The sequence below is a fragment of the Erythranthe guttata genome, chromosome 14, assembly GCF_056151865.1.
Source record: "Erythranthe guttata isolate IM_541 chromosome 14, IM_541, whole genome shotgun sequence".
NCBI lineage: Eukaryota > Viridiplantae > Streptophyta > Magnoliopsida > Lamiales > Phrymaceae > Erythranthe > Erythranthe guttata.
The window spans coordinates 8,097,097-8,109,358 of record NC_142546.1 but is presented as its reverse complement, the minus strand read 5'-3'; the positions used below and the strand labels follow the sequence as shown (position 1 = coordinate 8,109,358).

Genomic DNA, 12,262 nt, shown 5'->3' with positions numbered 1-12,262 from the left:
CGTTTGTCTTTGCATTTCGATTTCTTGTCGATTTTTGGCCTCGTTCGGTTGCAACTATTAAATCTTAGTAACATGTCAATAAGGGGTGTAAATGAGTCGAGCCAGCTCGACAGCCCTTCCTTAGTTGTTCATATCTCACAAACCGGCTCACGAGCTTTTTTATATTTATTTTTATTATTTTTTTTATTTTTAATTATAATATAAATATAACTAATATATAATAATAACTGTATTTATATATAGATAATTAAATAATAAATTTCAATTCTTTTTTTATTCCATAACAATTTTTATACTATAAATAATTTCTAATAAATTATAATATTAAAAAAAAATGAGATAAACTCGAGCTCGACACGCTCGTCTCGACTTGAGCTAGATAGGAAATGAACATTTTTAACATCTCCAATAAAATTTAATTTGTTTTTCTTTTTCCTATTGATTGATGATGTCATCATGAGTTGCATGTAGCATCATTTATTTAGTAAATTAAATAATTAAATAATTAATTATGCAGCTGGCTGCGTTTCTTTCATTGCAACTTTTGGAATAAATATTTTTTGAAAATTCCTTTGGTTGACTGAGCGTTGAAGTTGGGCTGTTTCCCACACCCACCAACACCATCTGGATTCGGCAGAGTCTGCCTCGTTTTGTGGCAAAAGCGTGGTTCCATGATTGCACCACAAGCACGAGTTTCGTATCTTTAATTATTCTCTCTCTCTCTCTCTCTCTCTCTCTCTCTCTCTCTCTCTCTCTCTCTCTCTCTCTCTATTCTATACTATCAACAGTATGTCATGTTTGTTACAATGCAAATGGAATCTAAATTACTAAAAACAGAAATATTTATATTCATATTTAATTGTGCATTAACATTTACACATTTTTCTTCTTCTTCTTCTTTCATATTAACGTTTAAATTGAAGTTTTTTTAGAAAAGGAAAAAAAACTTTAAAATTTAATATTTTTTTAATTTTATTTTTTTTTTCATTCAAATTTTGTTACAAATTGGGATAATAGGAGATGTGTATGATTTGAACCATAGACATCTGCTCTGATAGTATAAATTATGTATCAACTCTCATAAACCGTGGAATTCTTAAACAGTTTTAAAAGTCGTAATTGTTTTAAAATTTTGGATCAATAAGCTTAAAATCTGAAACGTGTTTGAATAACAAATTGTATTATTTTTAACAATATGGCTACTAGTATTTTTTTTAAATATTTACTCCCAAGTAGGCATTTATGTAAATTTAATTTTTGACACAAATTGATCCAATTAAATATGGCAGCAATTTGTGAGGAAGGTTCCTAGTAGTTATTATGGCGGGAAAGAAAGGTCAAAGTTCCCTATTGATAAGGGAAAGTATATATTATTAATTATTAGTCTTTTTTTGTGTCAGGTACAAGCATTAATTTTTATTATTAATTAGTCCCCATCTTTTGTTTAAAAAAATTCCAGGAAATATGAAAACTTGAAGGGTGGATAATTAGAGGTGTTTATTAGTAAAATCGTCTCGAATTTCGGTACTAACAAAAAATCGATATCGAATATTAAACCGAAAGATTCAATTTCGAATTTTGATTGATAATTTTGTAGATATTAATCAAATACCAAATCAAATTGATATTAAAAAAATGATTATATATAAGCCTTTTAAGTGAGTCTCAGTTAAGTTTGTGTTTAGTACTTATTTCTAGAAGTTGATGTTTGTAAATACGCTAAAAAATTAACTTCATTTGAAAAAGCAGGCTCGTTGGTGCTTTTAAACTAACGGCTTAAAACAATTTATTTTCAGAGAAACAGAAGCAAAAAAGTACCTAAACACAGATTACGAGAAAAAAAAAACTCACAATCTATTTCTAAAAGCTCTTGCAAATACAACATGAAAGTTCTAAAAATGTTTTTTTTTTTACGATATTTGCAAATATTTTCATTGGAGTAACTGTCTAGGTTCGAAGTACGACTCCCTAATTAGCAAGATTATATGAATTTAATATATATAATAAAAATAACTAAATAAGGAACTAGATTAAAAGCTGATTTCCAAACTTAAAACATGTCCCAAGTGTCTGGTCTATCCACATTTGACTTGGGAAAGAAAGAAGAATAGTGAGTGCCTTCTAAAAGAGGAATACATGCAATATGTGGACGCCCATACCGTAATAACTATGCACACTCAAATTGCTCTGTCTTTTTGTTATTAAATCAGATCAGATAATAATAATAATAATAATAATAATAATAATAATAATAATAATAATTTAAGTGGGAATCTAACTGAACTGATGATGATTGATGAATGGTGGTTCAATCAATCATGTATGGGACTGATTCAGTGACGACTCAGTCTTGTTCAACGCGTTGACTCACTAAATGTATCTAGTCAAACATGTTTCTTTGAAGAGTAAAATGTTACATGCAGCGAGTCTTGAATAAGATAAATACTTTTAGAATTATTATTATTTTTTTTAATCCCTATTATGATAAAATCATAAAGAACAAAATTTAAAAATAAAATTGCTATGTTAAATATATGCTCAGTATAAATAATCTGATGAGTTTGTTGTGTACAAATAACAAGTTTGATATGCTATTTTAAGATCTGATAAGTTGTTACGTCTTATTTTTAGAATTAATACTTAAAATTATTTTTTATTAAATTAAAAAGTGTGTTTAGAAATACTTTAAAAAAAAAATCTTATTTGTACCCAGCAGCTTATTTATAATATTCTTTTACCTTATTCTTTAAAATGACTTATAAGTTCTTTTGAACAACTTATGAGGTTACTCAAACGCCCTCTCTTATCGATTACTAATTCAAATAACCCCATATGCATTAGCTATTATTATTTTTGTCTCACCAAACTTGTGGTAGTTCAAGTATTTTTAAGAATATTACAGCATCTCATATTTAATTAAAACACAACTTACCAACATGTGCAAATCATAGGGTAGGGAAAAAAATCAATTAATTGAGTTGCTTCGGTATAATCATTTCGGTCCAACTATTTAAATTCATAATCTCAATTACCTGTTTCCAAAATATTTAATTATTAATTTAATTGGACGGACCTTATTCAGGTTGAGCACTTGAGATATAGTAGTTTCAAACTCGGCTCATCAATGTTTCAAATTTATTAAACTAGCTCAATTAATGTCCGATTCACTAATAATTATGATCTGTTCAAATATAATTGGATTAAACCATCGGGCTTCGGTTAAGCTCAGCTTAATTACCAGTTCTATTACTAATATAATTTAGATTTTCTTAAAAAAAAAAAAAAGATTATTATATATTTGTTTGTGTGTGAATTGTCGGTAGAGAAAGTCAGAGAGAAGTAAATAAACTAATAATTGTGTATTAATTGTGAGACGCAGACAATATTCATTGTACCATAAATCCTCACAAAGACACGCATATATTTTTCAAATTTCTTTATAAATGTATTATTTCCTGCACTTGTGTCGACAATAGAAAATCGATAAATTAATAATTTCATTTAAATAATATGTTTAAATATGTTTTCCCAATCGCAGCTAGAGTATATGGTGCTAAAAAATATATTATTAAATTAATATTTCATAAAATTAATAAAATTTGACTGATTTCACCTTTATTAATTTATAGAGATTTAACTATATCGATGTTTCATTATTCACGTGTGAATATGTATTTTTTTTTTTTTTTTGCATTGTTTGGTAAATTACATAACCCATACAGGTAAAGCTAAACTACGAAATAATCCCTTTCTCGTAATATTATATTTACCCTTCAAATTATCGAACGACCATTATTTTTAAACACAACAGTATATTATATAAATGTCCCCTAAATCAAGCAAAAAGAAGTTTGAAAATTTAAATTATAACTATAACTAACCCTTCCTAAGCATTTAAATTATAATCTATATATATATATAAAAAGACAATCCATGGCATAATATATTGACACGTGGCGCTTTAGGGTTTCAAAACCCTAGGGCAGTTTTTATAATTGTTTTATAATCCTAGGACTATTTTGCAAAAGATAAAACAAGTTTGTACCCCACCTCCTCCCCAACTGCATCCGTAACTTCTCACAATTTTTTCTTTCCCGTAACTTCTCTTCATCAGTTTCTCTAAACTTCTTCTTATAACTTCTCAATTCAAATTGCATATCAACTATGTATACAAACCCCATTTATAATTTAGTATTTTGTTCGCTTGAAAGAATTGCACACAGTAATCTTTCAAATCCATCATTTTTTTTTTTTTTCGAAAAAGAAAAATTGTATGAACTTGAATATATTCCTATTTACTTAAATTTGGTTTGTTTCAATGTGATAGTAGATTACATAGGTTTTTCTTTTTGTTTTTTTAATAAAAAAGTTTTTTTTTTAATAAAAAACTTTCGCTTTGAATCCGACCCCGTGCATCGCACGGGTAAAGGACTAGTTATAATTAACTCTTCCTAAGCTGGTCTAATTAATTAACCTTGGGAACAACTGGACTGGATAATTTTTGTACGTGATAACTGTTGAGATCGGGCTTTCCTAATAGTCCAATTATGATTTGGGTGGGCCGAATAGACCTAACCCGGAAAAAGTTTTGACCCACCCGGTTTCGGGTTCGGGTGCGGGTTCGGGTCTCCATTTGAATTTCATTCGCCGGCCCACCAGAAAAACCCTTTTGCCACACTTTGTTTCCTTATCTTCTCATTTAGCACTCTTCTCTCTCTATCTTCTCTCTCTCTCTCTCTCTCTCTAAAATCCACTGCAACTGCTATAACCAGCTCACAAATCCAGTACAGATTCTCGCACACTGCTGCAGGAAAAACAAAAATGGCGGTGTCTCTGCGCATGACTTCGTGTTTGTTTGCAGGAGAAACGGCGTCGTTCGTGAAGTCGTCGTCGTCTCCCTTCGCCGTTAAGCTCGTCCCCGCTAACGTGCGCCCCGTGAGGATTACGGCAGCGGCGGCGAAGCCGGCTGTGGAGACGAAGAAGCGGGAGCCGAGAGGTATAATGAAGCCGCGCCCTGTGTCGCCGGAAATGCAGGCGTTCCTCGGCGGCATGTCGGAGATTCCCCGTACTCAGGCGCTCAAAGAGATCTGGGCTTACATCAAGCTCCACAATCTTCAGGTACATCCATTTTTTTTGAAACCCTAGCCTGTTCGTCTTCTAGCATATGTGAAATTATTTAGCTTCGTATTTAATTTTTTTTTTCAATTTTTTTATTGTGATGTTGACAGTTGTGAAAATACTCTGTTTAATGTGTAATTTGTGTTCTGACTGAGATTGATTTTTATCAGCTTATGTATATGTATGCTAACTCGGATAAACTATGTCGAATCGACAATTAATAGTACAGCCTAGTGCTTGATCCGAACATATTTGATTTAAATGCGCACAAGTTTAAGATTTCGGTGGTGCTATTGGGTGAAGGGAAGGTTCGTCGATGAACGAACAGCTTATGTTATTTTGTACGATTTTGAAATTTACTCGTCAAACTGTTATGCACCATTTGTAATTTTGAACCGATGTAAATTATGTTGATGATAGAATATAACGCGTTTAGAAGTGCAATTTTAACCTACTCTACATAATTGAGATGTAGAACACTCGAAGAATCTATTGAGCCTTATATTCTAGGTCATCGGTATTGTTACCTTGTGAATCGAGTATTTCTTTCTGAGTTCTGTATCGAGTTTATTTGATGTGTGTAGATTCGGTACATCTATTACAAACATCCCACCACGTAAGACCTTATCGATATGTTTGTATTATTTTTATATGGTTAAATCTCGTGTTTTTATATCGGCATTTTGATTGGATCGTTCTTGATATTGTGCTAGGGGTTATCCACATCTTCAAAATGTCGACAGTTACTACACTTTGTATTGATTTCTGCTTAATTGTTTTTTTAATCTTTCGGATTAATAGATGGGATTAGAACTGACTTGGTAATTAAAAAAAAAACAATTTTTTTTTCAGGATCCGGCAGACAAAAAAGTCATCGTCTGTGACGATAAGCTGAAGACGATCTTTGCAGGAAAGGATCGTGTGGGCTTCCTCGAGATTGCTGGTTTGATCAGTCCACATTTTCTTAAAGTCGTAACTTGAGTGCCCAAATATTGAAAGACTAAAGCACCCTTTCTTTGTAAATGAAGTTTTTTACGTCGGTTTGATTACATTCGGTTTTAGGGTATGCTAGCAAAACCTATTTTGCATTTATAGATCAGATTTTGAAGCTAATCTCTCTGGTAATTTTGCCTTTTGAAATTGCAGTTATTTGTAGTGACTGCAAGTATCTGCATTTTAAATCGTCTATCTCGAGTGTATTTCTTTTAAGGATCTACGGTTTTAACTTCGATTTTGCCTAATATTTTATATTATGTAAGATTGCTCTTCTATTTGCTAATATTCCATCACTTCTTTTATACAAATGATTATATATATTATATATGCCTTTTATTGAGTGATGAATATGTAAAACTGTAAACTAGTTGTAAAATTGTCAAAAACAAAATCATAAATATGATACCTCTAGATAAATTTTACAATCGTGTACAGATGCTACACACGGTGAAATACACACCGGATATGACATCACCATATATATATGAACATACAATAACAAACATATATATGTGGGTAAAACATGTACTATTTATATACACGAGTACGATAAAATTACAACTAATAAAGTTCATCGCATGCACCCTAAAACAAACCTTACATGTAAGTTTAACAATCTTCTAAAATCAGTAACCCTATTATCTGAACCAAAAAAAGAAACACGAAAAAACCCTAGCATGCACGCACACACACACTAACCCTAGTTGGAGATTTCAGAGCTTGGATAAAAGTAAGGCAAATTCCTCATCAGAAACCTTAGCATCGATGCAAGTTCCGGTCGAGGCGGCGAGTCTTGCAGCTAGTTGATGCTTACACTGAAAATAGGAAGACATTTATTAATCAAATATTCCCATTTTAACCTCATTAAATTCGAGAATCGAATAATAGAATAACGCTGGAAAATAAAAGTAAAACTCACACAAAGCTCTTCCCCTCTGTTAACAATGTCATAGAAAAATGAATAACAACCACAATAATGTTCTGCAAAGCACATATATTCCTCCTTCCTCCTTGACTCTCCTACTACCTGAACAAATAATAAATAAATAAAATAAAATATAAATAATAACAATAATAATAAAGGTAAATTACCTACACCCCTGAGATATGGTTAAATAACTTTAAAGTCCATGTAGTATCATTAATTACAATCTCCCCAAAACATTGTTATGAATCATAACGGAATAATGCATTAGATAAGTTATTCCGTTAGGGTTTTAACGAACTATTAGTTTCTTTCAGGCAGTGGTGGAAACAAATGTAGTGCATATCAGTCCCCTAGACATGAAAGCTTGACTCCGACAATTGTTTCAGGGGTGTGGCTGTAATTACCAATACCAAAGTGACCGTAAAGTTATTTTAGCATACCTCATGGGTGTAAGTGTAATTTACCCTAATAATAATTATGAATTTCACCATTAAAAAAGAAAAAGAAAAAAAAAAAAGTACCTGGAAAATGGATCTGCCACTGGGCAACCCAGAAATCATCTTCACACCCCTTTGATCAAATATCCTCACAGCTCTCTCGAAAATTTTCCCATATATAAAATGCAATCTGAATTTAAAAAAAAATAATTAAAAAATTAAACAATTAAATATTAAAAATACAGTGCTTCGATAACCAGAAAGTAAATGTAAATAATTTGATTTTGAGTTTGATGATACTCACATTGAGAGCTGATCGTCGGTCACTGATTTTGATTTTGATTTTGATTTTGATTTTGATTTTGATTTTGATCAAATAAATGAGAAAATGTCAATTCACAAAATAAAATAAAATAATGTTGGAGGAAGAAAATTGATTACGGACCTGAGCGGGTCGACCCGATAGCCCGCCAAACTGATTCTGCTACCAAATTGGAAGTGCTCATCCCTAAACCCAGTTCGGGGTTTAGCTGAGAAAAAAATATTAGAACACTTGAATTAATTTTTTTTACTCAAGAGAATGTTGTTTTATAGCGAGGTTTTAACTTTGCAGTTTACCCCTTCTATTATTTTTTATTATCATTTTACCCCTTATACTATCTATTTCTTCTCACTATGCAATTTTACCATTTTATAGTGTCACTTTACACCCTCAAAAATGATGTAATTGTCCTAAAATATGTATTATTGTAACATTACTTCAATAAAAATTTAATATTAATAGAATTCAAATTTAACTTATTTTTCAATTTGCCTCAATTAATGATAATAAAATTTTAAATAATATAAAACTTTAATAAAGTATCAAATAATGAAGTTGAAAAATTATTACAATATAAACATATTCTATTATCTGAAATTGCTTATAAAATTAGAAGGGTATAAATGGTAAAGTAAAAAAATTACTCATACGAAACGAAATGATATACAATCGACAGTATGAAATTACGAGGGGTAAAGTGGAATTTGCTCATAATTTTAAATATAAAATTATTCTATAAAATTTTGAGATATAGCATTATTTTTGTGTAGTAAAAGATACAGTACAAACTTGTTTAGAATACATCATTACTCCAATATACTTAAAATCTAAACATAGAGATTAATTACTAATTATATAATTATGATTTTTAATTACGGTAGTTGTGGCCGTAATTTAATTAATCACGGTGATGATCAACTCCGTCAATACTCCTCAACCAGAAGGTACAATCAAACGAAGCGGCGCCGTTTGGTATACCGTCCATCACCCATTCTTGTCCCGGCGGAAAGTATATTCCGGTGCGCGGGTGTGGCATCCACCACCTCTCCGCCGTTTTCTCCGCCCTCTCGCCGCCGCCCTCCGCCGCCGTGACTTCATCAGTGTTTCTCCGTTGATTTTCTCTCGCCGCCTTGCTCGTGCGATTACGTAGTCCAATTCCTAATCCATGCCTGTACACACACACACACATATATATATATATATATATATACATACAGATAATAATAATAATATTATATTATTATTGTTTCTTGCTAAAATTGATGTCACAAATAATTGCAAAAATAAAATAAAAAGAAACATAAATTAATTATGAGAAATAATTACGTACACTGAGAATGGTTTTGTAAGCATTATTTTTGTGTTCTTGATTCCAATTCTGGCCATGGATTTCTTCTTGTTGTCAAATTTATGCAGAGATTATGTAATTAGTGACTAAATAATGTACATATTTATAAGTAACTAATTAACTATAAATGTACTTAGCTTTATTCATATAAATTGAAGTAGAATAAATTATATTCTGTTTGTTCTATGCAAAACTGGAAATCGAGCATATCGTAATTTATCACTTTCGAAAATTTTCCAAATTCTTTTCGTACGTGAAAAATTAATTCCAATTATATTCCAAAGAAATCATAAAAATTGAAAATCAAAATTCAAAAATAAAATGAAAAAAAATATATGTTTCAAAATCAGATATTTTTGGACCGAAACTCGGAAATTGTATTTCAAGGGCAAATACGACTATAGTGACTAGGGTGGATATCTCGTATTCGAAAACTAACAGTTCGCCATGTTAGTCTTCTGGGACCTAAATAACTCAATTTTCGCCCATGAACTATTTGTGTCGACGAATTTGTTCGATCTAAAACTTGATATAATGGGCGTAAACCAAAAAAAAAATCATAGCTAGGTTGGTTTTTAATGGAGTTGAAGTTACCAAATTATAAGGAGTCGGTATCAATTTATGCCCACATATAGTCCTTCGAACCACACGTTCTAAACAAACCAGAGACAATCTGAATCGATCTATAAAATATTATAAATGCAATTTTTGTAAAAATATTTTTTACGGAATTATTTCTGCCAATTAAAATTTGATTGAAAATCAAAATATCTCACACACACACATACATATATAACGATCCAATTTTTTTTTTTTTGGAATTTTATGAGTTCAAGACAACATATATTTCCAAAATCAGAAAAAAAATATGAATCGAAATCGGCATACATGAAATTTTTTGTTCAAATTTTCATACGAGCTGTATACTACACTTGACGAAGTTCATCGATTAATGATGTAATAAAAATTAACAAGTAAAGAAAAAAGGGCAAAAATGCAAAACCCCTTTTTCTTTTCACTTTAATAAACTGGTTCGATTGAGAAATGAGTGGTCTTAAACTCATTGTCCTATGATTCCCTAATAAAGCTAAAGATAATGTGCCCTAGTACCAAAATTAATGTACTTACTAATAATCTTGATTTCAATTGTGCAGAATATATGTATTCTTGATGCAATGTTTGATTAGATTTTTCAATTCTTGATTTGATTAATCAAATTGCGTGGCACAATTTGATTTAATTATGATTTCAAAGGAGAAATTCTATATGGATTATGAATAAAATAGCGGTGTATAATGTTGTAAAGCTCCGAAAGAAAAGAAAAAAAAAAAAAAACTTTATAGATTTATTTGATGCTGCATCTGATGAAATACACTGGATGATTATTAACCGTTGATCTACATAATCACCAGGTGTATTTCATTATGTGTAAGCATCTCAATAACCGAGTTTATATTGAGAACAAAGTAAATTTTGGGATTAGAAACGATGTAAATGATATTTTGGAAAAATAAAAATTAATTGCTTTTGTGCAAAAGGCATTTTTGTTTTTAATTTTTTATCAAAAATGAGCAAAATGACAATTCATCTATCTCTTAAAGGAATTCTCCAATACCTCAACTTTCACTTATTGACGATTCCTTTTTTTTTTTTTTTGAATTTATTATTATTATTATTGTTAAGCAGAGCTCAAAATAGGTAAAATGTTTTTAATTGAACTTTGGGATGTAACTTTTTTTTTTTTAAATTTAATACCAATTAAAATTAAATATGCACCTCACCTCTTTATATAATGCGGACACAATGGTCTCTCTAACAACTTTAACTTGTGTTTTCCACTTTCCCTTTAGTGGTAATAATTTGGAATTAATTTTTGTATAAATTATATATATATATATATATATATATATATATATATATATATATATATATATATATATATATATATATATATATATATATATATATATATACACACACACACACATATGAGTCAATTTTGCACATCGAATTGGGGGAGTCGTGCGTTGATTTTTTCTCGAAAACCGAACAATAATTCGCTCGATTCTCACTCGACCCTAACCTTACGAACTAGGCGAGTAGAAATAATGCATATTGGATAGGACGATAATGAATATAAACTCACTGAATTTTTTTTCAGTAAAAAGACATAAAGTTCGCTCTATGCTTCGCGCCAGTCCGAAACGGATCAAGTGAGTAGTTGTTACGAACCCAATTGCACAAATACCCATATCAACTTAAAAGCCGTACATAAAGCCTAAGGGTGGCCCATAGGGCATATGTAAGCGGCGGAAGTGACTACATTCGGCTCAATGTCAGAAATAAGGGCGGTCCACCAATCAACAACGAGCTGCTTGCGGCAATTAACAACAATCGTTGAGCGATACAAGTCGCAATAAGAGGAAGCAAATCGCCTTCAACGGCTAAAGCGAGCTCACAACAAGTCACGTCACCCTGCACGTGCATCGTGGTTTGATAAGACAGGATGGAGTCCTACCAGACTCATCCCCATGAAATGCATAAATACAATCACGGAACACATGGAAAAGTAAGTTCCTTCTCTCCGTATATTACATTCAATATAGCTTCTTTACATCTCTAAGAGATAATCGATTTCCACTCTACTCAACTAAATTGATCATCGGAGTGCTAATGTCGAGAAAACTTCCCTTGACACTCCTTTTTGCAGGTCTCTTAAGGCAGTTAAGCACTTTCTCAGTCGGGTTTTCCTTCATCTTGGACTTCCTGTATCCCCAAGGCCAGTTCCATTCTGTCATTATGTTAGAGCCATTTAGGCTTCATCAACAATCAATATAAATTGTATATGAATAAATACTTTTTATCCATTAATTTTTTTTATAAATCCAAAAATTGGTACATATGATTTGGGCCATTATATAATTCGTATGAGCTTTAGGGCTAAATGTCTATATCAATACATTTCCCAATAGCCCAATAGTAATTAATCCATCTCTCGAGATTTATATTTAATTCCAGTAATCCTATTTTTTTGTTTAAATGTATTAACAAATTATTTTCCACAATTCTCAAAAAAAAAAAAATATATATATATATTTATTTTACACATATTT

The 12,262-nt window shown here is 30.9% G+C and overlaps 2 protein-coding genes across 2 annotated transcripts; one reads left to right on the top strand and one right to left on the bottom strand.

The window, feature by feature from the left end:
- The first annotated feature begins 4,677 nt into the window (after positions 1 to 4,677).
- Positions 4,678 to 6,397, top strand: LOC105955041 (uncharacterized). Its single transcript, XM_012978740.2, has 2 exons — positions 4,678 to 5,118; positions 5,971 to 6,397. The coding sequence occupies exons 1-2, from the start codon at positions 4,822 to 4,824 to the stop codon at positions 6,097 to 6,099; spliced, it is 426 nt and encodes a 141-aa protein (XP_012834194.2). The 5' UTR covers positions 4,678 to 4,821; the 3' UTR covers positions 6,100 to 6,397.
- Positions 6,398 to 6,496: 99 nt separating this feature from the next.
- Positions 6,497 to 8,076, bottom strand: SSN2 (zinc finger SWIM domain protein). The gene is made up of 5 exons (XM_012978741.2): positions 7,925 to 8,076; positions 7,784 to 7,805; positions 7,564 to 7,669; positions 7,034 to 7,141; positions 6,497 to 6,929 (listed from the first exon to the last, which is right to left on the bottom strand). The coding sequence occupies exons 1-5, from the start codon at positions 7,983 to 7,985 to the stop codon at positions 6,828 to 6,830; spliced, it is 399 nt and encodes a 132-aa protein (XP_012834195.2). The 5' UTR covers positions 7,986 to 8,076; the 3' UTR covers positions 6,497 to 6,827.
- Positions 8,077 to 12,262: the final 4,186 nt, after the last annotated feature.

What these genes read in the sequence shown, in the direction of transcription:
- LOC105955041 (XM_012978740.2), top strand. Translation starts at nt 4,822, where the DNA reads ATGGCGGTGTCTCTGCGCATGACTTCGTGTTTGTTTGCAGGAGAAACG. An exon ending in TCAAGCTCCACAATCTTCAG is followed by an intron (nt 5,119 to 5,970) that starts GTACATCCATTT and finishes TTTTTTTTTCAG; the next exon opens with GATCCGGCAGACAAAAAAGT.
- SSN2 (XM_012978741.2), bottom strand. Translation starts at nt 7,985, where the DNA reads ATGAGCACTTCCAATTTGGTAGCAGAATCAGTTTGGCGGGCTATCGGG. An exon ending in ACCGACGATCAGCTCTCAAT is followed by an intron (nt 7,670 to 7,783) that starts GTGAGTATCATC and finishes TTTTAAATTCAG; the next exon opens with ATTGCATTTTATATATGGGA. An exon ending in ACAGAGGGGAAGAGCTTTGT is followed by an intron (nt 6,930 to 7,033) that starts GTGAGTTTTACT and finishes TCCTATTTTCAG; the next exon opens with TGTAAGCATCAACTAGCTGC.